Source organism: Haplochromis burtoni, unplaced genomic scaffold, assembly GCF_018398535.1.
Source record: "Haplochromis burtoni strain Fernald_Lab_line unplaced genomic scaffold, NCSU_Asbu1 Contig_70, whole genome shotgun sequence".
Classification (NCBI taxonomy): Eukaryota; Metazoa; Chordata; class Actinopteri; order Cichliformes; family Cichlidae; genus Haplochromis; species Haplochromis burtoni.
Window position 1 is genome coordinate 1,074,167 of NW_024582431.1, and position 27,369 is coordinate 1,101,535.

General features: G+C 41.8%; 2 protein-coding genes across 2 annotated transcripts; one reads left to right on the forward strand and one right to left on the reverse strand.

Annotated features, from left to right (window-relative positions):
- Positions 1-8,964: 8,964 nt before the first annotated feature.
- LOC102307626 (keratin, type I cytoskeletal 13) lies at positions 8,965-12,139 on the forward strand. Its single transcript, XM_005925032.3, has 7 exons — positions 8,965-9,480; positions 9,896-9,978; positions 10,093-10,249; positions 10,385-10,546; positions 10,703-10,828; positions 11,432-11,662; positions 11,847-12,139. Exons 1-6 carry the CDS (start codon positions 9,058-9,060, stop codon positions 11,654-11,656), a joined length of 1,176 nt encoding a protein of 391 aa, XP_005925094.1. The 5' UTR covers positions 8,965-9,057; the 3' UTR covers positions 11,657-11,662; positions 11,847-12,139.
- Positions 12,140-21,535: 9,396 nt separating this feature from the next.
- On the reverse strand, positions 21,536-24,708 carry LOC121814658 (keratin, type I cytoskeletal 13-like). The gene is made up of 7 exons (XM_042221597.1): positions 24,195-24,708; positions 23,697-23,779; positions 23,426-23,582; positions 23,129-23,290; positions 22,847-22,972; positions 22,013-22,243; positions 21,536-21,828 (listed from the first exon to the last, which is right to left on the reverse strand). The coding sequence occupies exons 1-6, from the start codon at positions 24,615-24,617 to the stop codon at positions 22,019-22,021; spliced, it is 1,176 nt and encodes a 391-aa protein (XP_042077531.1). The 5' UTR covers positions 24,618-24,708; the 3' UTR covers positions 21,536-21,828; positions 22,013-22,018.
- Positions 24,709-27,369: the final 2,661 nt, after the last annotated feature.

Consider the following 27,369-nt stretch of genomic DNA (forward strand, 5'->3'; position numbering starts at 1 on the left):
ATTTTTATCTTATTGTATATTTATTTTATTTTATTCTACTGTATATAGTATTTTATTCTATTCTGTACAGTTGTGTACTGTATTTATTCTTATTGTATTCTAATTTTTGCCTCATAACTTTTGCACTGTCCACTTCCTGCTGTGACAAAACAAATTTCCCACGTGTGGGACTAATAAAGGTTATCTTATCTTATCTTATCTTATCTTGTCACCACTGCCATTGTGAGTATGTTAATTTGCTGATGGGGCATCAAGTAAGATCCACAGAGCGAGACACTAAAACACAAACATGTCCTAAGTGGAATGTCTCTGGCATTTTAGAGAAAGTATACCTAATAGAAATTTATGTTTAATTAGCGCTTACAGCTGATTGTCTTATAAAAGTATTAGCAATCTTTTGGGCCCACAACAAGTAGGTTACTGATAAATGTAATATGTTTCACTAATTGCATAAACAACTTGCAAAAGTAAGATGTTAACCTATCGAGAATGCGCCAGCTGGTTTTACTGGTTTGTAGTTATCAGGCCATACTCATGAGAGAAAACAATCACCTTGTACCCCCTCCCCCCACCAACCTATCATCATTCAGTCACATAGCCTGGCTGCCTCTCTGCCATCATTTGAGCTCTTCAGCTTCCTCATTCAGCAGTCACACCGATAAGCTGGGAGAGGCCAGAAAAAGGAATGAGTGATGGTTGATTTGCATCTAAGGAATGACAGTCAGTCTCAGTCTGTTTTGCAAGAGAGAAAGTAGCATTAGAAGCACAGAAACTACAAACTATATTTTTTTAATAAATAATATTATTATTGATAAGGTGATTCCTGTTTTAAACACTTGACTTAGTAGTCCAATTTTAGACTGTGTTGTTTGTGTGTGTGTGTGTTATATCTCCGTTTAGCATCATCAACAAGTGTGACGACCTTTAAAAAAAGCTAATCTTGTTAGTATGCTGGTCTGGAGTATTCAGTTATGTGGTAACAAAATGCTTCAATCTTTCCTTGAGTGAAACTCGCAAAAAAATTCACCCAAAGCCCTGATTGTGCAAAGCTCAGAGAAACAGTAAAAAAAACCCTGAGCTGCATGTCAGACTCTACATCCTCTTCTTTCTGAAAAGAGTAAAGTATTCTACAGTCAAATGTGAAGCTAACTGTCCAAAAGCTAAAGTTTTGCACAAGCTGGGTCATGCAGCAAGACAATAATCCCAAGCATACATGCAAATCTACAACAGAATGGCTGAAAAAGAAAAGAATCAAGGTGTTGCAATGTTCCAGTTGAAATACAGTCCCCATCTGGACTGAAATGCTGTAGTCAGACTGACAGAGCTGTGCATAAACGATTACGCATAGACCATATGAATTGAAGCAATCTCTAAAGAAGAGCAGGTCTAAGTTCCTCCACAACAGAGTGAAAGACTGATAAGGTCATACAAATACCAGCTGTTTTATTGTTATTCCTGTTTAAGGTGGTTCAACAAGCTATTAAATCATTGGGTGTATTTAGTTTTTCACATGATGTCATCAAGACTTTGAAAACATTTCACATGACTGAGCTCATGTTGATTGCCAGCAAAAAACTGTAACTATAAGGTACAAACAATGAGGATACAAGAATACCTTGTTCACATTGCAGTAAATCGTTCAGTTCTTAATGTGTTTTTTATTCATGTCATCTCATCTAGTTCATGATAGGATATCTTATGTATCATATTTATTCAATTTATTTTGACAGATTTTGAGCAACACAGTCAGTTTTGGAAAGTCAGCCTGCTTTCCTCAAAGCCTCGGGGGCTTAACAGCCATCCAGTGAAGAAGCAACCTGATAGTCTTGGTTGACCTGACGGACAACTTTTCACGTTACCATAATCCTTTCAAAAACTTTTCCTCAGGTCACTGTTGAAAGATCTTTTAGTTCAGTTTAAGATGAAAAAAATGTTGCACTTCCCGCCAATGCCTTGTGGTGTTACTACAGGTTCACTGATTTGTATATCTGATTGCATATCTAGGCACACTTGCATGCTTTTTAAAAAGTTGAAAAACTTCTTTTTTGAAAATAAGAGTTCATAGATGGTAACAGCAGCTGTTCAACGAGGGTAAATGTAATCGATTTATGGAAGAGTGAATTCCAATGTCACAGCATTATCAGTTTAAATCCCACTGATCCCAAATCTGAGATAGCAATGGATCTAAATGATTATATCGTATGGTTAAATGATCATCCAGTGTTTAAAGGGGTGGGCAAGAGAAGAATTTACAAGATTCAACTTTAGACCAATCCTGACCAAGCATGGGCTCACCACCTTCCATCAGCTCTCCACACCCACTTAATTTTGCCGTTTCAACAAGAAGACCAGGCAGACAGATCAAAAGGAACCCACATTTTGACTTGCAATAAAGATCCAGAGCTCCACTGTGCACCTTTTTTTCTTTTTAGTCTTCAGCTTCTTTTAGTCATTAAATCAGAAACATTCTGCAGCTGTCATTACATGTTGGATACTCTGTGCATACTTGCGAATGGGCGTGTGCTGAATAGTTACACACTTTGTATGTGACTCTGTGCGTCTCAGGGAAGAGCAAGACTGTGTGCCTGTTTTGTGACGTGATATTCATGTTTTAACTGCAAGATTATCTATTATTAAACTAATAATGTTACAGCATCAATTTCCTTTTATCATTGACTGTATTTATCTATCAGATGCCTCAATAAGAGAGGAAGATGATGACGAACTGTCTTTTGGAAAATTAAGTTTAGCATACCTGCTGCTCTCACTTTACACAACTTTCATGACCCCTTTGGGTGTGGCAGGGTGAGTCACTGAAAACATGCTTAATAATCTACACAGTGAGCAGTTCTGGGTGTGATACAAAAGTGATACCTTTGGATATCACTAGATGGTGCACTTCTACTGAGAATCTCACCTGTATGCAGGGTGTGGCCCTGTGAGAGTACATTAGCCCAACAAGACCTTATCTGACCTTCTCCTTGTGTCTCTGTGTCTAATCTTTTTATGTTCTAATAGTTTCTTTATATATTTAGTATTAGATGTTTTTAGAATAGACAACAGACCAAGCATGTAAGCAGATGGAAGTTAAATTGTACTTTTCTTTCCTTCATTTTCTGCAGAGGGTAGCTTTAGGTGCACTAAATTAGCTGCACTTACCAAACTCTGAGGTAATTAAGTAGAATCCAGAAAGTGCTTGTAGTACTTTGAGAAGAGAAGAAGCTCTCCTTTAAAACATTGAACAGTGGCTTCACTGCTGGAATGAACCATGGTGGGTCAACACACTTCAGTTTGCTCAAACTACTGTTGATGAATGGACATGAGTGAGTCTTTATGCACAGCTGATGATTTACTGCATGATGAGAGAGGGAATATAAACCGAGCACACAAAATCCACCATATAGATATACACACAGGTTGGTACACTCACACTTTGAATTTCCAGTCAATAAATTAGCCCAGGACCTTTGTCAGAAATATTGCTGATTGTGTGGTACGGACCTGATAATTAAAGTGTATCTGATAATGTCTGTGGAAGGGTGTGGTACATTTAGAGACTCTAAGGACTGTGTTGCTCCATACAGACTGTGATTCATACTTTCTCTGCAATGAGCTCCACTCCCTACTGTTTGTGCATTGTATATCTGTAACCAAGACGGAGTTGCATTCATAGCTAGACGTTGAGGATGTTTTATTTATTTCTTTATTTGTTCATATAACTTGGGAGCTCCCTAATAGATGATAGATCCAGACAAACATGCAATGACACTGTTCTCATTAATTGCTGAGTTAATATTGACACACTCTGGTGCAGTAAGGCTGCACAGTATATTCTGCACAAATACCTTGAATTATTAAATTTGTATTCCCTGAAAACAACTGCACACCAGATGCTGAAACTAATAAGAATGACTTAATTACAGCTTTACTTTTGTTTTCAACCATGTCTTTTGTCCCATTGCTTTAGTTGTATTGCACTAAATGCCAGTGTCAGCATGGTAACATGACAATAATGAGCCTATCACAGACACTGTTTATTGTATTTTTCTGTGTTTACTGAGCAACCTCGACCTGAACAATGATCCATTGATTAAGTGCCAAAAATCACACTTCCTATCGTGGCCACTTGAGGTTAATTTAGAATGCCAACATGTGCTGAAATGTTCCAAAATTATTTTGCGAATTATGGCTTTCTGTCTGGCCAGTGCACTAATATCCTGTTGGCGAGCGAAACTGGAGTATTTGCATTCATGCAGGTCCAAATAGTACTTTTAATAGATGCACCGATACAGATTTCCGCATTTTGCCAACAAAGTTAGCTGAATCATCTAACACTTTCCTCTCTTCTGTTAAACTAAACTGCATCTTTACACACCAACGGGTGACATAACTGTGGATCTATTAACCTTCCATGCATATCTTTACCTGTTAGTGTAGATGCTAGTTATCACAAATCACAAGGTGCAGCTGAATTTGATTAGTTTTGCTCTTAAATCAAAATACTGGACAAGTGAACATTTTGTTAAAACAGTGCTAAATGATTTCAGCAGTTCACATGACCTGGCCAGTTTGAAGAAGTCCCCGTGTCTGACACATGCATGTGTAAGTCCATCACTTGAGAGAATACAAGAGGATACACCATAATTCTGTTGTTAACGTTGCAGTTTGTCTACAGCGTGTTGTAAAAACCAACTCCGATGAATAAAATGCTTTGCAGGTATCAAATACAAGAGATGTGTTAAAAAACGAGTGTGATGAGATACATTTGATCTGGTGTAATCTACGAATAAAAAGGCAATAATTAAACTTTATTTGGTTCATGTGTGCAATAGATTTCAAGAGGCAATAAAAAAGAATAAAACGGCCCTGATATGATATAATGTGCCAATTATTAATAAAGAAAGTAGCCTGGTTGTGAAAGACATGGGAACACCAGCCAACTGTTATTCTCATTGTACAACGAAACTGACAGCAAGGACACTTTGCTCGGTTATGTTCAGATAAAGGAATCCAAACCATCCAGAACACTGCAGAATACAATAGATAAGGTTCAGGTATACACGGTGACGCATGCACACTGCCATCCTTGTAGTTGCTATGCTACAAACAGTCTTCCAAATAGTGGAGTATTTTGATGTTTTGAGTCTACGGTAACTTTGAGGAGAACAGTGGGCTTCCTCTCATGTTCTTAGGTTGTGACTCTTTTTGTTTTAACATTGAATAGAAACCATCTCATTAGTCCTTACAGCTGAGAAAAGGAAACTGAACACAATGAATGGAGCACTTTATTGTTCCCCCTGTTACTGTTAGCTGCAAGTTTGCTTCACTATGCAGTCATTATTTGTGGTTTATTTTAGATGTAAGGACTTAAAACATGGGTAATGAATTTTAGTCTAAGAGCCACATACAGCTCAAATTGAGTTAATCTTGATCAGACTATTATTTTAAAAATAAGCATTTAAAAAAAAAGGGCAATTTCATATCAGTCAGTCTACATTATTAAAACGAAATGCAACTGTGGGACCTCAATGAAAGGCTGTAACATAGCCAGAAAACAGATTTTCATTCAGACGAATAGAATGAAGTTCAAGACTGCAGGTAGTAGAGTGCATTGTTGTTTCATGAACTTTTATCATGATATACACAGAAGAAAGAAAAGCAATACTGTGATAGAAAAATAGTCACAAAAGCTGTCAAGCAAGTCATGAAACAGAGTGTTATCTGAACAGGTTGCAGGTTGTAAACAGTCTTTATCAGGTGATCTTATCTTCATGTTGACTTCTTGGCAAGTAAGCAGTAAGCCAATTTGTCTGAGGGTTTTGAAGTAGGTGGAGGTGGAGTAATATTTTTACTGGATGAGATAGTAAATTACTCAGTATGAATAAAAGCTTCATAAAGGACACGCTCAGACACCTTAGGTAGAAGGGGCGGCTAACAGGATTTAAATGATTTCGCTTTATCTATTAGGCCACTGATGGAGGACTCTGGAGGATGTTTTAGTAAACACTGAGCATAGACTTTGTTCTCAATCATCATCAGCTTGATAACAAAAAGGTCATCAATTTGAGTTTGAAGCTCAGGTCTGAAGACATTGTCGTCACATGCATCACATCACCGTAGTGAATACATTGTAACTGAAGGTTGCATTGATACTTAAATAAAAATGGACATTAAGAAGAAAGGTGTCTGTGTGAGTCACCTGTCATGGAGATTATAACCTGCTGTGAATATATGAGTCATAATTTTGGTTTTAGTGAAAACACCCAACTTGATTGACCAACCCAAGTCAGACATGAGGTCAACCACTGTGTTTTTAACAGGTTTCTAAAGTGTACTCATCTGTTTTGGTAATGAATCTGCCCGTACCTGCATATTTCTCAGCACCTGTGCCAGGTTTGATTCATGCTTTATCGGTTACAATGCCAGGAAGTCTCAGTTTAAAAATTTTTTTTCCAAGTGTTGTTTAGACAGCATGTTGCGTATAAGATCAGAGCTCATGAGAAACCTAGCACCAACTCCCCCAGGGTTTGGTGCATTTTTTCCCCTTTGAGCTTCCAGTGGGAGTTTTTTACATACTCACTGTGAGGATATTAGTTTAGAGGAATTATCTTTCATTCACTGTTTTCATAATATGAGTGCTGGCATGCCCGCTGAGACGCTACATATTAAAGGTGATTAAGGGTTATACAAATAGACTAGACATGTCTTTATCTCCACTCAAGTCAAGGGAAAACTGTAACTCACAGACACTTAAAGACCGTAAAAGGCTATAATAAACACCTAGTCTTTAACACTTAACAAAAACAAACTTATTTCAGCTACACAAAGGCTTATTTTTCTTAAATGGTGTTTTAGAAAAACAAAGTAGAACTGATAAGGAGATGAACTGATCTGCAGGATTAAATCTTAGCTGTTTTTAAAAGAATATGAAATACTGATTGCTTCATCAACCTGATGATGCAGAAGCATTCTGTTACTCATAAATACACATTGTTTCGTTGTTGTAATGACCCTCAGGGCTTTATTCAGACCTTCACAAGACAGTGACAGAGAAAACACTAACTTTAGTGTAACCACACCTTTGAATGTTAAGTTTGTCTAAATGTCTGTGCCTGACCCCACCCTTTGCATACAGGCTCTTAAAAAATAATCTATTTCCTTTAAAAGGACAAAAAAAACCCATCATACATGAGGAATGCTTTAACCTAAGTGCTAAAATGATTTGGAGATGGGGGCAAAGCTACTGCTAGCTGCTTGACTTTGACCATGCAAAGTTACTGCTGGTTGCCTAGCAGCTTTCCTGCACTCTGGCCCACAATTATATCTTTATAAATGTCATAAGTAGAATTTATAGTAAGATGCACGTTTCACTCCAATGCGCCTAATAAATTGTGCAATACTGATTCATTTCAAGATTTTAAGTAAGAGGGACTGATAGCTCTGTGGCTAGTTCTGGTCATGTGACCCGTGTCTTGCGGGCATTAACAACCCATCGAGATTTTTTTGCATCATATTTTGGGCATAGGCATGAAAGTGGCATTGCCGCGCTCGTCAAATAACACGATGAAAGTAAAAAAAGTAAACTAAAGCAAAGGTGAGTTCTAGTTTGAAGGTTAAAATGAGCATTAAGAGCTTCTAACAGTACAGATGTAGTCTAGACAAAAATCTGTATCTGTAATTTTTTAGGTAGCTTATGTAACCCAGCTAAGTATAGAGTGGCCAGATTCTGCCCCTTAAACAAAGTACAAAAGAAGCATGATTCACTTTTCCCTCTGACTGTAAACTGACCCCCCTGTGCTTCTTTCGTCTCCCCCAACTGACACCAGATGCTAGAGCACAGAAACTGGCCGGAGCCCAACACTGAGATAACGACAACGCACACATGTGTGCACACTGAACCACCCACACATTCATGTGCTAACACATAAGTTGCTTGCACAATTTGTTGGGGCTCTGTGTCATCGCTCAAGAACTGTGACACAGTCCAAAACCAACAAAAAGAGCGGACACACACACGCAAACACACACGTACGCACGTGCACACGCACACAGGATACAAGACTGAGGGGGGATGTTGTGTGTGATAATAGTGAACAATGGGTGCTGATGTATTCTCTTGACTGAAAAGACAGAAAACAATGTTAGTTAGTGGGTCAAAGCTTGTTTAATGCATTCAGCACCCAGTAACACATGTATTTATTACACATTCTTTTTATCTAACTGAGAGCCATCACAGTGACAAATTAACATGTTAGTGAAAAACATTGGTCATAAATTAAATTAAACAGTCCACAATCATTTATTATTCTTTTTTGCCTTTAAGCTGTTTAAAAACTTTACCTGTTCGGTATAGACAAATGCGTGGCGTTACAGCAAAATCTTTTGCAAACAGGAGATTAATCAAATTGTTCATCTGTAAAACGCACTGTAAGGTTAAAGGCTGTGAGATTAAATGCTCCATTTGGACTAACTCTACTACAGCTTGATTTTATCATCATGTGGATTGTAAAGTGAAAGAGACTCATGGAAACTTTTGTTTTTGCAAAGTGCTCATATGAATGTTGACCTATGGTGGAACATCAAAAAAATAAATCTGGAGCCTTTCCATTTACAGTGAGATACCAAATGGGTGGTGTGATCATGACTGTACTGGCAGGTATTTATAAAAGCATACACAAAAAGTATTAATACAGAAACGCACAAAGATATGCACACATACACACTCGCAGAAATCCCCACACATTAACAGTCCTCACACACACACACACACACACACACACACACACACACACACACATTCCATAAGAGTTCCCTCACAGGGGTGTGCAGAAACCAAACCCTGGTCCTTAACAGAAAACAAATGTCGCTTTAAAGCTGTAACAGAAAACTCCCTGCCCAGTTCTCCACCTTGCCCCTCCCATTCAGGCCCGCCCCACACCAGCAGCACTATATCAACAGCCTGCCTCTCTCCATCAAACCCCAGAGTCCTGCCGCAGTCTACAGCTGTGTAACGGTTCTTTCTTTTTAGCGTCCTCTCTTGACCAGCAGACAGCCATCATGTCTATCATCAGACAAACCCGCACTTTCACATCGAGTGCTGCTCCCCAGAAGGCCCATAGTGTGTCTGGGTTCAGCCTCAGATCAACACCTCGCATCTCTGCTTCCAGTGCACGTTTTGTGTCCTCATCAGGCGGCATGGGGATGGGTGGCAGCATGGGGATGGGTGGCGGCCTGAGCATGGGTGGCGGTGGCTTTGACCTGTCAGGTGCCCTGGACCAGGGAACAGTGCGCCTGAACGAGAAGGCCACCATGCAGAACCTGAATGATCGTCTGGCCTCCTACCTGGAGAAGGTCCGCTCTCTGGAGGCAGCCAATGCCAAGCTGGAGAAACAGATCAGAGAGTACTATGAGAAGAAGGGACCAGCAGCTGAGAAGGACTACAGCAAGTACTGGGACATCATCAACGGCCTGAGGGACAAGGTATGTGTGTACCAGCTTAACTGCTTAAATACCAGAAAATTCAAATATCTGTTGTGCTGTAAATGGTTAACAAGTAAGCGTTTTAAAAATCAAGATACATGATAGGCATAATGACAGACTGCATAATCTATTGTGCTACTGAATACTTGGTGTTTTAGTGGACAGTTAACAAATATGTATTAATTCCAAAATCTCAAATTAAGCAAGGAAAACTGACACATTTTGAGTGACACTGTTTGTGATCATTTTGTTTAGCTGCAACACTTCAGACAGTGTTGCAGCACAGAGGAACTGCATGTTAACAGTTAACATAAGTATGCAAAGCTAGCAACAGATCAAAATCAAAACCAGCCTAAGCTAACTAATGTATAGTGATGTAACCGATACTAACTCACAATGTTGTTCTTCTCTTAAGATCCATGCCGCCACAATGGAAAATGCCAACATCCTGCTCCAGATTGATAACTCCAAACTGGCTGCTGATGACTTCAAGACCAAGTAAGCAAGAACTGTTATAATTTTGTGGACTGACTGTCCTTGTAAGATTAAACACAATGGCTTAAAGTGGCTGTTGTCTCATATCAGTGTTCTCTACTTTTAAAAAATGATTAGATTCGAGCATGAGCTGATGATGCGCCAGTCAGTTGAGGCTGACATTGCCAACCTCCGCCGCCTGCTCGACCAGACCACCCTGACAAAGGCTGACCTGGAGATGCAGATCGAAGGCCTGCAAGATGAGCTGGCCTACCTGAAGAAAAATCATGCAGAGGTGATTTATAGATATCTTGAATTTACAAGCCATCAGTTATATACACACTGCTAGATGAATCATCTATTCTATAGAGCTGAATAAACTGAAACAATCAAACAGATCTAAATCCCTCTTTTTTCTCTGTTTGTTCAGGAGCTGGCAGCACTGCGTTCTCAGCTTACAGGCAATGTCAACGTAGAGGTAGATGCCGCACCTCAGCAAGACCTGAACAAAGTTCTGGAGGAGATCCGTGCACAGTATGAAGCAATTACCGATAAACATCGTCGCGATCAGGAAGCCTGGTTTAATGACAAGGTAAAAAGATTTTCACATAAACAAAGTCATTATATCCCACACATTGCAAATGACTAGGTTTAGGCCCGCAGCAGTCTATCCTGTAATTAAATACAATCTCTGAAGCCAAGATGAGTAACTACTATCATCTAACTTTGTCTTTATTTCCTGCTTTAGTCGGCAACCCTGACAAAAGAGATAACCATCCACACAGAGACAATCCAGACGTCCAAGACAGAGATCAGTGACCTACGGCGCACACTGCAGGGCTTGGAGATTGAGCTGCAGTCTCAGCTTAGTATGGTAAGAAAAACATGAAACCCCAAACCATCTATTCACATCTCACTGATATTGCCTTATATGATCAAAATCCCCACATTGCTGTCTTGTGTAAAAGAAATGAAGAAAGGGACGATGACAGAGGGTGTGGAGCAGAGGGGAGGGCAGGAAAGGAAGGTTTTTTTTGCAAGAATGAAGAATGAGAGAGAGCGAGTGAGCGAGATAAGAATGATTGGAGCAGTGAAGGAAGGAGGGAGGGCCTCATGGTCAGGAAAACATTTCACAGACATCTGTCCAGATTCTGGGAGACATAAAAGAGTTTAAAGAAAGCTGAAGGAATGCTGAACTGGATGGCTCAGAAGCTGTACTCCCACAGATTATCTGTGCTCAGCTGGAGTTAGTCACTGAACACTCCCTGCAACAAACACACTCAGGGAGAAAAAGACACATGCACTTAAATGCATTTGCCTTTTATACTTTCATAAAGGGAGATAAAGCAGTATAGAAAAACATATATACCTAAGAACAAATATACCTAACACACTGAATTGTTTGCACGTATTGCTAACATGATTTAGGCATCACTACTTGTGTGCCCTAATTCTGCTTTTCCTCCCACTTTAACAGAAAGGGGCTTTGGAGAACACGTTAGCAGAGACAGAGGCTCGATACAGCGCCATGCTCGCCGGCTTCCAGAACCAAATCAACATGCTTGAAGCAGAGCTAGCCAACGTTCGTGCCAGCATTGAGCAACAGGGCCAGGACTACAAGATGCTTCTGGATATCAAGTCAAGGCTGGAGCAGGAAATTGCAACCTACAGGAGCCTGTTGGAATCAGAAGAGTCCAGATAGACACAGGTGAATGTGCTTTTGAGACTCCTTACGTGAAAATGCACTCATTTCTTGCACTGTACTTCTTTTCTCACTGTTAGACCAATTAGTACAGGTAAGTAATGTCTTATTTAACAAATACCACGAAGACTTGATGGGTTCCTGTAATAAAAGCTAGAAGCACAGCATAAATTTTTTTTTCTTTTAACAGGGGGCTGAAGTACCACAGTCACAACCACCACTGTGTGCACTTCCAGCTAGGAGCTCCAGCTGGCAGGACAAGCTGTTCTTAGACACACACACTCACACACACACACACACACACACATACTCTCACAAATAAAAGATTTTAAATGAGAGGAAACTGTACTGAAAAATGTTGAAAAAAAAACCTGTTTAAGAGTTCACGATCCAAGTTTGCAAATCAGAAGACGAAATTCCTGATGTACTGTGTGTGTTTGTGTGTGTGATGTCTCTGAAAAATAAATCTGCCAGTGAATATAAGAGTTGTGTTGTTTTGTCACTTTACTGATCTTTCAGAACATACTCAGAGTACACATTTTTCCCCCTCCATAACATTGCTCTGTTTATGCAGTTGCAATGGCAACCCATAACTTGTGGGAGGTGGGATATGGGCTTGTGGAAATCTGTGTTACATAACAGCACTGCTTTCAGGAAAGGGTGAACAATGGTTAACAGCTCAGTGTGGAAAGCACTGGGACTTAGAGGAGAAGCCGGGCAGAAATCTATGGCAAACTTGATGTTAGAAAAATTCAAACATGACAAGAAACTCAAATGAAGCAAATGATCCCAAGTCTTACTCAGAGAAAGACACACCCAGATGGTTGACTAATCCTTGCCCCATGTGGGTTTTCAAAATTTTTTATATGAAGTCTGTGTAACTACTGTCACCTGGAAACAAGAACACACACCGGCCAGGACAGAAACACAGAGTGGAAATACAAACAGCCTTTAACTGAACAAAGAGAGTCATTGTGCAAACACTGTGCTATCAGTACTGAACTCTGCCCCCTTTTATGAAGTCTGAGGGAAGCCAAATGACCAGTGTGGGCTGTCATGATGAAAAACTGTTAAGGGTGGGGTTGCTGCTAGCTTATTGTATGTTTCGTGTGAAAGAAAGAAAGAAAGAAAGAAAGAAAGAGAGACAAGATTTCTGCCTATTTGTGTGTGTGTTAAGTCACAGCCTCTGAAATTAGAGCGAATTCTCAAGTGATGGTGTAATGCTTGTTGGCAAGAAGAGAAGTGGATTAAATTGCAACTTCTACCCCTCTCTAAGGAGATTCTCTCACCCATATTTGGACCCATTTTTGTTGCACATCAGAGTCTGTCCACACTGGTATAAAGATAAAAATTCACAGCAGAGGTCATAAAAACGCGTTGAACCAACTCCAGACTATTTTACTCAGATTATTGCTAACCCGCTGGACCCATCTTTAGAAAACTCTGGAAAGCAACTGACTGACAATTTGTAATGAATGTTTTTTTCAGTGATTGAAATGTGCTATGATGTTTTCCTTTTTTCATCAAGCAACTTTTATATTTGTAGTGCATTATCAAAAATCTGTGTCAGAGGGTCCAGCAGCAGTTCTGAAGAGTCTCAGACTTAGACAATACAAAGTTTCCTAACATGCACATGTTCTAATAATAATCCAAAGGGTTTAATCTCATACCATTACATTACAAATGTTACCTTAGGGCAGGTCAGCCTTTGCATCTATTACTGCTTAAAATGACAGTATACTGCTGATGTGCTTGAAAGCATTTGTGAAGATTGAAATGCATTAAAAAGATTAATCTGGGTCTGAAATTTGAAGCCCCCACTTAAGTGCTTTGAACCTGCATTTTTTCTATTGACTGGAAAAAGGGGCACTCCTCTGGTTGCAAAATAAAGTCACTGGAGTTTGTGAAATAATGACCCTATTGCTCACTTGATCTTTAAACTCTGTAAAAACTTTCCTGAAGGATTTATGGTCTCTATTGATTCTTCACTGCTTATCCAGTTCAAGACTGATGGAGCCTATCCCAGCAGTCCCAGAGGTGGAGTAGAGCACCAGTCTATCCCCAGTCCAGGGCAGGTAGACAATCATTTGCACTTACAGCCAATTTAGAATCACAAATTAACCTAACAGACATGTTTTTGGACTGTGGGAGAAAGGTCAAGTGTCCAGAACTAACCTATGCAGGCAGAGGGACAACATGCAGATTAATAAAGACAAGCCCCAATTGGCTGGTGGATTCCAGCCCAGGATCCTTTTGCTGTGAGGCAGCTGTTCTAACCATTGCACCACTGTGCTGTCGTTTCAGTATAAACTTTCCTGAAGAGTTTAGGATCTCAATCACTATCTAATGCAGCGTGGTACACTTTTGTAAATTATGAAACTATCCATCCATCCATCTTCATCCGCTTTATCCGGGGCCGGGTCGCGGGGGCAGCAGCCTAAGCAAAGAGGCCCAGACCTCCCTCTCCCCAGCCACCTCCTCCAGCTTATCCGGGGGAATACCAAGGCGTTCCCAGGCCAGCCGAGAGATATAATCTCTCCAGCGTGTCCTGGGTCTGCCCCGGGGCCTCCTCCCGGTGGGACATGCCTGGAACACCTCACCCAGGAGGCGCCCAGGGGGCATCCTTGTCAGATGCCCGAACCACCTCAGCTGGCTCCTTTCGATGTGGAGCAGCAGCTGCTCTACTCTGAGCCCCTCCCGGATGGCCGAACTTCTCACCCTATCTCTAAGGGAGAGGCCAGCCACCCTTCGGAGGAAGCTCATTTCTGCCGCTTGTATCCGCGATCTCGTTCTTTCGGTCACTCCTTGAATCGCTACCTTATCGTGGTGGAGGGGTTTGTGTGTCCCAGGGATCCCAGGGGCTATGTTGTCTGGGGGCTTTTGCCCCCTGGTAGGGTCTCCCATGGCAAATTGGCCCTGGGTGAGGGACCAGACAAAGAGCGATTCATAAGACCCTTATGAAAAGGACACCGAGGGAACAGTTTACCCTGCCCGGGATAGGGTTACCGGGGCCCCGCCCTGGAGCCAGGCCCGGGGAGGGTGCCCGAGGGCGAGCGTCTGGTGGCCGGGCCTTAGTCCATGGGGGAAGAGGAGACATGGGCCCATCCTCCCGCAGGCCCACCACCCGCAGGAGGCGCCATAGGGGTCGGGTGCATTGTGTGCCAGGTGGCGGCCAGGAGCGGAGGCCCTGGCGGACTGACCCCCAGCTGCCAAGACAAGAATTATGAAACTAGTAACAGTAAAACATGAGGCACTGTATGCTTTAGCGTGTGGCTATACAAGTTGCTCAATGTCAGTTCAAGGCTACAAAATGTCATGGTGGCTAGACCCATCCTTTATACTGCTCAAAAATCAGGTCTCAATGGGAAAAAAAACCCATACTGGATATCTATATGGACATGGACTGGGTAAGAGGATGATTCACATCATTTGATGTACATGAAAATTATCAATCTACAGAGGGCTGAATTCAAAGACACCAAGAAAATCAAAGTGAAAAAATGAAGCAGCGGGCTAGTCCACTTTGCCAGAATTTCATTGTAGCAACAATTGTACACAGTAGTTTGTATGGCCCCCATGTGCTTATATGCATGCCTGACAATGTCGGTGCTCCTAATGAGACGACGGATGTTGACCTTGGAAATCTCCTGCTTGCATACTCTTGCTACATGAGGTTGGGCCTTGTTGTGTCAATGGATCCAAGGATTTTATCCAGATCCCTAATGGCAGTCGGGGGGCTGTTGTCTAGCCCGTAGAGCTCTGATCCACTGACCCATCATCAAACCAGCTAACTATGATGTAAGCAGCTGAGCATTCTCCACAACTTCTCCTGACCTGTTAATGCATCATGTGCTCAGGGATGTACCTGCCAATTCTGGTAACAGACCAAACAATGGTCTCTAACTGCAAGTCATTTTGTATGGTTGTGGCAGTGCTTCTTAGTCTTGAAACTGTGCTGGGTGACACAGCAAACCTTTACTGTGTTTTCTTTGAAAGTAAAATCTCAGCCCACATAAATATATCAACAGCAGTGATCACAAAACGGTGTATAACTGAACACAGTAGTGCGATTTTTAACCAGGTCTTCCCATTAACACCTGACCTGTCCAGAGGGTCAGTCAATGAGCTCGTCAATAGCTTCAATGCTAACATGTTAAATGTCATGGACACTATTGCTCCCATTAAGGTGAAGGTTATCTCTGGAAGGAAAAAGTCTCCATGGAGAAACTCCACACCTGGATTTAAATAAACTGAGTGTTTCAGCTGATCTGAGGCTTTCTGGGAGTTTGTTCCAGATATAAGGAGCATAAAAGCTGAATGCAGCTTCTCCGTGTCTGGTTCTGACTCTGGGAACTGATAAAAGACCGGATCCAGATGACCTGAGGGATCTGGAAGGTTCATACTGGGTCAGGAGGTCACTGATGTATTTTGGTCCTAAACCATTCAGAGCTTTATAGACCAGCATCAGAACTTTAAAGTCTATCCTCTGACGGACAGGCAGCCAGTGTAAAGACCTCAGAGCTGGACTGATGTGGTCCACTTTTTTGGTCTTAGTGAGGACTCGAGCAGCAGAGTTCTGAATGAGCTGTAGTTGTCTGACTGATTTTTTAGGTAGACCTGTAAAGATGCTGTTACAGTAATCAAGCCTACTAAAGATGAATGCATGGACTAGTTTTTCCAGGTCCTGTTGAGACATCAGATCTTTTATCCTTGAAATATTCTTGAGGTGATAGTAAGCTGATTTTGTTATTGTCTTAATGTGTTTTTCTAAGTTTAGGTCTGCATCCATCACTACACCCAAATTTCTCGCCTGGTTTGTGGTTTTTAGGTGTATAGATTGAAGTTCTCTGGTGACCTGTAATCGTTTTTCTTTGGCGCCAAAGACTATTACCTCAGTTTTGTTTTTGTTTAGCTGGAGAAAATTGTGGCACAACCAGTCATTAATTTCCTCAATGCATTTACCAAGAGCCTGTACAGGGCCTCGGTCTCCTGGTGACATTGTGATATATATTTGTGTGTCATCTGCATAGCTGTGGTAGTTTATTTTGTTGTTGTTTATAATCTGTGCCAGTGGGAGCATGTAAATGTTAAACAGAAGGGGTCCCAAGATGGAACCTTGGGGAACTCCACATGTGATACTTGTCTGCTCAGATGTGAAGTTACCTATTGATACAAAGTATTTCCTGTTTTCTAAGTATGTTTTGAACCAGTTTAGTACAGTTCCTGAAAGACCTGCCCAGTTCTCCAGTCGTTTGAGTAATATGTTGTGGTCAACTGTATCAAATGCTGCACTGAGATCCAGTAAAACTAAGACTGACATTTTTCCACTGTCTGTATTCAGACATATGTCATTGAACACTTTGGTCAGAGCGGTTTCAGTGCTGTGGTTCTGTCTAAAACCTGACTGGAAGGCATCGTAGCAGTTATTCTGTTTTAAGAAGTAATTGAGCTGTTGAGAAACTGCTTTTTCAATGATCTTACTTAAAAATGGGAGATTTGAGATCGGCCTGTAGTTGTTCATTTGTGTCTTGTCAAGATTGTCCTTTTTCAGTATAGGTTTTATTACAGCAGTTTTTAGTGGTTCTGGAAACACACCTGATATTAAAGAAAAGTTGACGATCTGTAACAGGTCTGACTCCAAAGTCTTTGAGACCTTTTTGAAAAAACTTGTTGGCAGGACATCTAAACAGCAAGAGGAGGAGTTCAGTTGACCTAAGATGTCCTCCAGGTCTTTGCTGTTAATAGGGTGAAACTGTTTCATGGTGTTTAAACAGTTTTTCGGTGGACACAGTACATATCCTGGATCTGCTGTTGATGTACCAATTGCTTGTCTAATTTTTTGGATTTTTTCTGTGAAGAATTTGGCAAAGTCATTGCAGGCCATGGTCGAATGAAGTTCAGCTGCCACTGACACAGGAGGGTTTGTTAGCCTGTCAACTGTAGAAAATAAGACCCGAGCATTATGGCTGTTTTTAGTGATGATGTCAGAGAAGTAGGACCTTCTTGCACTCCTCAGTTGTAAATTATAATTGTGAAGTTTCTCTTTATAGATGTCATAATGAACCTGGAGGTTTGTTTTTCTCCATCTGCGCTCAGCTTTCCTACACTCTCTTTTTTCATTTTTCACTAGTGTGGAGTTTCTCCATGGAGACTTTTTCCTTCCAGAGATAACCTTCACCTTAATGGGAGCAATAGTGTCCATTACATTTAACATGTTAGCATTGAAGCTATTGACGAGCTCATTGACTGACCCTCTGGACAGGTCAGGTGTTAATGGGAAGACCTGGTTAAAGATTGCACTACTGTGTTCAGTTATACACCGTTTTGTGATCACTGCTGTTGATATATTTATGTGGGCTGAGATTTTACTTTCAAAGAAAACACAGTAAAGGTTTGCTGTGTCACCCAGCACAGTTTCAAGACTAAGAAGCACTGCCACAACCATACAAAATGACTTGCAGTTAGAGACCATTGTTTGGTCTGTTACCAGAATTGGCAGGTACATCCCTGAGCACATGATGCATTAACAGGTCAGGAGAAGTTGTGGAGAATGCTCAGCTGCTTACATCATAGTTAGCTGGTTTGATGATGGGTCAGTGGATCAGAGCTCTACGGGCTAGACAACAGCCCCCCGACTGCCATTAGGGATCTGGATAAAATCCTTGGATCCATTGACACAACAAGGCCCAACCTCATGTAGCAAGAGTATGCAAGCAGGAGATTTCCAAGGTCAACATCCGTCGTCTCATTAGGAGCACCGACATTGTCAGGCATGCATATAAGCACATGGGGGCCATACAAACTACTGTGTACAATTGTTGCTACAATGAAATTCTGGCAAAGTGGACTAGCCCGCTGCTTCATTTTTTCACTTTGATTTTCTTGGTGTCTTTGAATTCAGCCCTCTGTAGATTGATAATTTTCATGTACATCAAATGATGTGAATCATCCTCTTACCCAGTCCATGTCCATATAGATATCCAGTATGGGTTTTTTTTCCCATTGAGACCTGATTTTTGAGCAGTATAAAGGATGGGTCTAGCCACCATGACATTTTGTAGCCTTGAACTGACATTGAGCAACTTGTATAGCCACACGCTAAAGCATACAGTGCCTCATGTTTTACTGTTACTAGTTTCATAATTCTTGTCTTGGCAGCTGGGGGTCAGTCCGCCAGGGCCTCCGCTCCTGGCCGCCACCTGGCACACAATGCACCCGACCCCTATGGCGCCTCCTGCGGGTGGTGGGCCTGCGGGAGGATGGGCCCATGTCTCCTCTTCCCCCATGGACTAAGGCCCGGCCACCAGACGCTCGCCCTCGGGCACCCTCCCCGGGCCTGGCTCCAGGGCGGGGCCCCGGTAACCCTATCCCGGGCAGGGTAAACTGTTCCCTCGGTGTCCTTTTCATAAGGGTCTTATGAATCGCTCTTTGTCTGGTCCCTCACCCAGGGCCAATTTGCCATGGGAGACCCTACCAGGGGGCAAAAGCCCCCAGACAACATAGCCCCTGGGATCCCTGGGACACACAAACCCCTCCACCACGATAAGGTAGCGATTCAAGGAGTGACCGAAAGAACGAGATCGCGGATACAAGCGGCAGAAATGAGCTTCCTCCGAAGGGTGGCTGGCCTCTCCCTTAGAGATAGGGTGAGAAGTTCGGCCATCCGGGAGGGGCTCAGAGTAGAGCAGCTGCTGCTCCACATCGAAAGGAGCCAGCTGAGGTGGTTCGGGCATCTGACAAGGATGCCCCCTGGGCGCCTCCTGGGTGAGGTGTTCCAGGCATGTCCCACCGGGAGGAGGCCCCGGGGCAGACCCAGGACACGCTGGAGAGATTATATCTCTCGGCTGGCCTGGGAACGCCTTGGTATTCCCCCGGATAAGCTGGAGGAGGTGGCTGGGGAGAGGGAGGTCTGGGCCTCTTTGCTTAGGCTGCTGCCCCCGCGACCCGGCCCCGGATAAAGCGGATGAAGATGGATGGATGGATAGTTTCATAATTTACAAAAGTGTACCACGCTGCATTAGATAGTGATTGAGATCCTAAACTCTTCAGGAAAGTTTATACTGAAACGACAGCACAGTGGTGCAATGGTTAGAACAGCTGCCTCACAGCAAAAGGATCCTGGGCTGGAATCCACCAGCCAATTGGGGCTTGTCTTTATTAATCTGCATGTTGTCCCTCTGCCTGCATAGGTTAGTTCTGGACACTTGACCTTTCTCCCACAGTCCAAAAACATGTCTGTTAGGTTAATTTGTGATTCTAAATTGGCTGTAAGTGCAAATGATTGTCTACCTGCCCTGGACTGGGGATAGACTGGTGCTCTACTCCACCTCTGGGACTGCTGGGATAGGCTCCATCAGTCTTGAACTGGATAAGCAGTGAAGAATCAATAGAGACCATAAATCCTTCAGGAAAGTTTTTACAGAGTTTAAAGATCAAGTGAGCAATAGGGTCATTATTTCACAAACTCCAGTGACTTTATTTTGCAACCAGAGGAGTGCCCCTTTTTCCAGTCAATAGAAAAAATGCAGGTTCAAAGCACTTAAGTGGGGGCTTCAAATTTCAGACCCAGATTAATCTTTTTAATGCATTTCAATCTTCACAAATGCTTTCAAGCACATCAGCAGTATACTGTCATTTTAAGCAGTAATAGATGTAAAGGCTGACCTGCCCTAAGGTAACATTTGTAATGTAATGGTATGAGATTAAACCCTTTGGATTATTATTAGAACATGTGCATGTTAGGAAACTTTGTATTGTCTAAGTCTGAGACTCTTCAGAACTGCTGCTGGACCCTCTGACACAGATTTTTGATAATGCACTACAAATATAAAAGTTGCTTGATGAAAAAAGGAAAACATCATAGCACATTTCAATCACTGAAAAAAACATTCATTACAAATTGTCAGTCAGTTGCTTTCCAGAGTTTTCTAAAGATGGTTCCAGCGGGTTAGCAATAATCTGAGTAAAATAGTCTGGAGTTGGTTCAACGCGTTTTTATGACCTCTGCTGTGAATTTTTATCTTTATACCAGTGTGGACAGACTCTGATGTGCAACAAAAATGGGTCCAAATATGGGTGAGAGAATCTCCTTAGAGAGGGGTAGAAGTTGCAATTTAATCCACTTCTCTTCTTGCCAACAAGCATTACACCATCACTTGAGAATTCGCTCTAATTTCAGAGGCTGTGACTTAACACACACACAAATAGGCAGAAATCTTGTCTCTCTTTCTTTTTCTTTCTTTCTTTCTTTCACACGAAACATACAATAAGCTAGCAGCAACCCCACCCTTAACAGTTTTTCATCATGACAGCCCACACTGGTCATTTGGCTTCCCTCAGACTTCATAAAAGGGGGCAGAGTTCAGTACTGATAGCACAGTGTTTGCACAATGACTCTCTTTGTTCAGTTAAAGGCTGTTTGTATTTCCACTCTGTGTTTCTGTCCTGGCCGGTGTGTGTTCTTGTTTCCAGGTGACAGTAGTTACACAGACTTCATATAAAAAATTTTGAAAACCCACATGGGGCAAGGATTAGTCAACCATCTGGGTGTGTCTTTCTCTGAGTAAGACTTGGGATCATTTGCTTCATTTGAGTTTCTTGTCATGTTTGAATTTTTCTAACATCAAGTTTGCCATAGATTTCTGCCCGGCTTCTCCTCTAAGTCCCAGTGCTTTCCACACTGAGCTGTTAACCATTGTTCACCCTTTCCTGAAAGCAGTGCTGTTATGTAACACAGATTTCCACAAGCCCATATCCCACCTCCCACAAGTTATGGGTTGCCATTGCAACTGCATAAACAGAGCAATGTTATGGAGGGTGAAAAATGTGTACTCTGAGTATGTTCTGAAAGATCAGTAAAGTGACAAAACAACACAACTCTTATATTCACTGGCAGATTTATTTTTCAGAGACATCACACACACAAACACACACAGTACATCAGGAATTTCGTCTTCTGATTTGCAAACTTGGATCGTGAACTCTTAAACAGGTTTTTTTTTCAACATTTTTCAGTACAGTTTCCTCTCATTTAAAATCTTTTATTTGTGAGAGTATATGTGTGTGTGTGTGTGTGTGTGAGTGTGTGTGTCTAAGAACAGCTTGTCCTGCCAGCTGGAGCTCCTAGCTGGAAGTGCACACAGTGGTGGTTGTGACTGTGGTACTTCAGCCCCCTGTTAAAAGAAAAAAAAATTTATGCTGTGCTTCTAGCTTTTATTACAGGAACCCATCAAGTCTTCGTGGTATTTGTTAAATAAGACATTACTTACCTGTACTAATTGGTCTAACAGTGAGAAAAGAAGTACAGTGCAAGAAATGAGTGCATTTTCACGTAAGGAGTCTCAAAAGCACATTCACCTGTGTCTATCTGGACTCTTCTGATTCCAACAGGCTCCTGTAGGTTGCAATTTCCTGCTCCAGCCTTGACTTGATATCCAGAAGCATCTTGTAGTCCTGGCCCTGTTGCTCAATGCTGGCACGAACGTTGGCTAGCTCTGCTTCAAGCATGTTGATTTGGTTCTGGAAGCCGGCGAGCATGGCGCTGTATCGAGCCTCTGTCTCTGCTAACGTGTTCTCCAAAGCCCCTTTCTGTTAAAGTGGGAGGAAAAGCAGAATTAGGGCACACAAGTAGTGATGCCTAAATCATGTTAGCAATACGTGCAAACAATTCAGTGTGTTAGGTATATTTGTTCTTAGGTATATATGTTTTTCTATACTGCTTTATCTCCCTTTATGAAAGTATAAAAGGCAAATGCATTTAAGTGCATGTGTCTTTTTCTCCCTGAGTGTGTTTGTTGCAGGGAGTGTTCAGTGACTAACTCCAGCTGAGCACAGATAATCTGTGGGAGTACAGCTTCTGAGCCATCCAGTTCAGCATTCCTTCAGCTTTCTTTAAACTCTTTTATGTCTCCCAGAATCTGGACAGATGTCTGTGAAATGTTTTCCTGACCATGAGGCCTTCCCTCCTTCCTTCACTGCTCCAATCATTCTTATCTCGCTCACTCGCTCTCTCTCATTCTTCATTCTTGCAAAAAAAACCTTCCTTTCCTGCCCTCCCCTCTGCTCCACACCCTCTGTCATCGTCCCTTTCTTCATTTCTTTTACACAAGACAGCAATGTGGGGATTTTGATCATATAAGGCAATATCAGTGAGATGTGAATAGATGGTTTGGGGTTTCATGTTTTTCTTACCATACTAAGCTGAGACTGCAGCTCAATCTCCAAGCCCTGCAGTGTGCGCCGTAGGTCACTGATCTCTGTCTTGGACGTCTGGATTGTCTCTGTGTGGATGGTTATCTCTTTTGTCAGGGTTGCCGACTAAAGCAGGAAATAAAGACAAAGTTAGATGATAGTAGTTACTCATCTTGGCTTCAGAGATTGTATTTAATTACAGGATAGACTGCTGCGGGCCTAAACCTAGTCATTTGCAATGTGTGGGATATAATGACTTTGTTTATGTGAAAATCTTTTTACCTTGTCATTAAACCAGGCTTCCTGATCGCGACGATGTTTATCGGTAATTGCTTCATACTGTGCACGGATCTCCTCCAGAACTTTGTTCAGGTCTTGCTGAGGTGCGGCATCTACCTCTACGTTGACATTGCCTGTAAGCTGAGAACGCAGTGCTGCCAGCTCCTGAACAAACAGAGAAAAAAGAGGGATTTAGATCTGTTTGATTGTTTCAGTTTATTCAGCTCTATAGAATAGATGATTCATCTAGCAGTGTGTATATAACTGATGGCTTGTAAATTCAAGATATCTATAAATCACCTCTGCATGATTTTTCTTCAGGTAGGCCAGCTCATCTTGCAGGCCTTCGATCTGCATCTCCAGGTCAGCCTTTGTCAGGGTGGTCTGGTCGAGCAGGCGGCGGAGGTTGGCAATGTCAGCCTCAACTGACTGGCGCATCATCAGCTCATGCTCGAATCTAATCATTTTTTAAAAGTAGAGAACACTGATATGAGACAACAGCCACTTTAAGCCATTGTGTTTAATCTTACAAGGACAGTCAGTCCACAAAATTATAACAGTTCTTGCTTACTTGGTCTTGAAGTCATCAGCAGCCAGTTTGGAGTTATCAATCTGGAGCAGGATGTTGGCATTTTCCATTGTGGCGGCATGGATCTTAAGAGAAGAACAACATTGTGAGTTAGTATCGGTTACATCACTATACATTAGTTAGCTTAGGCTGGTTTTGATTTTGATCTGTTGCTAGCTTTGCATACTTATGTTAACTGTTAACATGCAGTTCCTCTGTGCTGCAACACTGTCTGAAGTGTTGCAGCTAAACAAAATGATCACAAACAGTGTCACTCAAAATGTGTCAGTTTTCCTTGCTTAATTTGAGATTTTGGAATTAATACATATTTGTTAACTGTCCACTAAAACACCAAGTATTCAGTAGCACAATAGATTATGCAGTCTGTCATTATGCCTATCATGTATCTTGATTTTTAAAACGCTTACTTGTTAACCATTTACAGCACAACAGATATTTGAATTTTCTGGTATTTAAGCAGTTAAGCTGGTACACACATACCTTGTCCCTCAGGCCGTTGATGATGTCCCAGTACTTGCTGTAGTCCTTCTCAGCTGCTGGTCCCTTCTTCTCATAGTACTCTCTGATCTGTTTCTCCAGCTTGGCATTGGCTGCCTCCAGAGAGCGGACCTTCTCCAGGTAGGAGGCCAGACGATCATTCAGGTTCTGCATGGTGGCCTTCTCGTTCAGGCGCACTGTTCCCTGGTCCAGGGCACCTGACAGGTCAAAGCCACCGCCACCCATGCTCAGGCCGCCACCCATCCCCATGCTGCCACCCATCCCCATGCCGCCTGATGAGGACACAAAACGTGCACTGGAAGCAGAGATGCGAGGTGTTGATCTGAGGCTGAACCCAGACACACTATGGGCCTTCTGGGGAGCAGCACTCGATGTGAAAGTGCGGGTTTGTCTGATGATAGACATGATGGCTGTCTGCTGGTCAAGAGAGGACGCTAAAAAGAAAGAACCGTTACACAGCTGTAGACTGCGGCAGGACTCTGGGGTTTGATGGAGAGAGGCAGGCTGTTGATATAGTGCTGCTGGTGTGGGGCGGGCCTGAATGGGAGGGGCAAGGTGGAGAACTGGGCAGGGAGTTTTCTGTTACAGCTTTAAAGCGACATTTGTTTTCTGTTAAGGACCAGGGTTTGGTTTCTGCACACCCCTGTGAGGGAACTCTTATGAATTTTTTTGTCTTTTTAATGTGTGTGTGTGTGTGTGTGTGTGTGTGTGGGTGTGTGTGTGTGAGGAGTGTTAATGTGTGGGGATTTCTGCGAGTGTTATGTGTGCATATCTTTGTGCGTTTCTGTATTAATACTTTTTGTGTATGCTTTTATAAATACCTGCCAGTATAGTCATGATCACACCACCCATTTGGTATCTCACTGTAAATGGAAAGGCTCCAGATTTATTTTTTTGATGTTCCACCATAGGTCAACATTCATATGAGCACTTTGCAAAAACAAAAGTTTCCATGAGTCTCTTTCACTTTACAATCCACATGATGATAAAATCAAGCTGTAGTAGAGTTAGTCCAAATGGAGCATTTAATCTCACAGCCTTTAACCTTACAGTGCGTTTTACAGATGAACAATTTGATTAATCTCCTGTTTGCAAAAGATTTTGCTGTAACGCCACGCATTTGTCTATACCGAACAGGTAAAGTTTTTAAACAGCTTAAAGGCAAAAAAGAATAATAAATGATTGTGGACTGTTTAATTTAATTTATGACCAATGTTTTTCACTAACATGTTAATTTGTCACTGTGATGGCTCTCAGTTAGATAAAAAGAATGTGTAATAAATACATGTGTTACTGGGTGCTGAATGCATTAAACAAGCTTTGACCCACTAACTAACATTGTTTTCTGTCTTTTCAGTCAAGAGAATACATCAGCACCCATTGTTCACTATTATCACACACAACATCCCCCCTCAGTCTTGTATCCTGTGTGCGTGTGCACGTGCGTACGTGTGTGTTTGCGTGTGTGTGTCCGCTCTTTTTGTTGGTTTTGGACTGTGTCACAGTTCTTGAGCGATGACACAGAGCCCCAACAAATTGTGCAAGCAACTTATGTGTTAGCACATGAATGTGTGGGTGGTTCAGTGTGCACACATGTGTGCGTTGTCGTTATCTCAGTGTTGGGCTCCGGCCAGTTTCTGTGCTCTAGCATCTGGTGTCAGTTGGGGGAGACGAAAGAAGCACAGGGGGGTCAGTTTACAGTCAGAGGGAAAAGTGAATCATGCTTCTTTTGTACTTTGTTTAAGGGGCAGAATCTGGCCACTCTATACTTAGCTGGGTTACATAAGCTACCTAAAAAATTACAGATACAGATTTTTGTCTAGACTACATCTGTACTGTTAGAAGCTCTTAATGCTCATTTTAACCTTCAAACTAGAACTCACCTTTGCTTTAGTTTACTTTTTTTACTTTCATCGTGTTATTTGACGAGCGCGGCAATGCCACTTTCATGCCTATGCCCAAAATATGATGCAAAAAAATCTCGATGGGTTGTTAATGCCCGCAAGACACGGGTCACATGACCAGAACTAGCCACAGAGCTATCAGTCCCTCTTACTTAAAATCTTGAAATGAATCAGTATTGCACAATTTATTAGGCGCATTGGAGTGAAACGTGCATCTTACTATAAATTCTACTTATGACATTTATAAAGATATAATTGTGGGCCAGAGTGCAGGAAAGCTGCTAGGCAACCAGCAGTAACTTTGCATGGTCAAAGTCAAGCAGCTAGCAGTAGCTTTGCCCCCATCTCCAAATCATTTTAGCACTTAGGTTAAAGCATTCCTCATGTATGATGGGTTTTTTTTGTCCTTTTAAAGGAAATAGATTATTTTTTAAGAGCCTGTATGCAAAGGGTGGGGTCCAGCACAGACATTTAGACAAACTTAACATTCAAAGGTGTGGTTACACTAAAGTTAGTGTTTTCTCTGTCACTGTCTTGTGAAGGTCTGAATAAAGCCCTGAGGGTCATTACAACAACGAAACAATGTGTATTTATGAGTAACAGAATGCTTCTGCATCATCAGGTTGATGAAGCAATCAGTATTTCATATTCTTTTAAAAACAGCTAAGATTTAATCCTGCAGATCAGTTCATCTCCTTATCAGTTCTACTTTGTTTTTCTAAAACACCATTTAAGAAAAATAAGCCTTTGTGTAGCTGAAATAAGTTTGTTTTTGTTAAGTGTTAAAGACTAGGTGTTTATTATAGCCTTTTACGGTCTTTAAGTGTCTGTGAGTTACAGTTTTCCCTTGACTTGAGTGGAGATAAAGACATGTCTAGTCTATTTGTATAACCCTTAATCACCTTTAATATGTAGCGTCTCAGCGGGCATGCCAGCACTCATATTATGAAAACAGTGAATGAAAGATAATTCCTCTAAACTAATATCCTCACAGTGAGTATGTAAAAAACTCCCACTGGAAGCTCAAAGGGGAAAAAATGCACCAAACCCTGGGGGAGTTGGTGCTAGGTTTCTCATGAGCTCTGATCTTATACGCAACATGCTGTCTAAACAACACTTGGAAAAAAAATTTTTAAACTGAGACTTCCTGGCATTGTAACCGATAAAGCATGAATCAAACCTGGCACAGGTGCTGAGAAATATGCAGGTACGGGCAGATTCATTACCAAAACAGATGAGTACACTTTAGAAAC

Excerpts from the sequence above, each read along its gene's own strand:
- LOC102307626 (XM_005925032.3), top strand. The coding sequence starts at position 9,058 with ATGTCTATCATCAGACAAACCCGCACTTTCACATCGAGTGCTGCTCCC. Across the intron at positions 10,250-10,384 it reads TGAAGAAAAATCATGCAGAG|GAGCTGGCAGCACTGCGTTC; the intron begins GTGATTTATAGA and ends CTGTTTGTTCAG. Across the intron at positions 10,547-10,702 it reads AAGCCTGGTTTAATGACAAG|TCGGCAACCCTGACAAAAGA; the intron begins GTAAAAAGATTT and ends TTCCTGCTTTAG.
- LOC121814658 (XM_042221597.1), bottom strand. The coding sequence starts at position 24,617 with ATGTCTATCATCAGACAAACCCGCACTTTCACATCGAGTGCTGCTCCC. Across the intron at positions 23,780-24,194 it reads TCAACGGCCTGAGGGACAAG|ATCCATGCCGCCACAATGGA; the intron begins GTATGTGTGTAC and ends TCTTCTCTTAAG. Across the intron at positions 22,244-22,846 it reads TGCAGTCTCAGCTTAGTATG|AAAGGGGCTTTGGAGAACAC; the intron begins GTAAGAAAAACA and ends CCACTTTAACAG.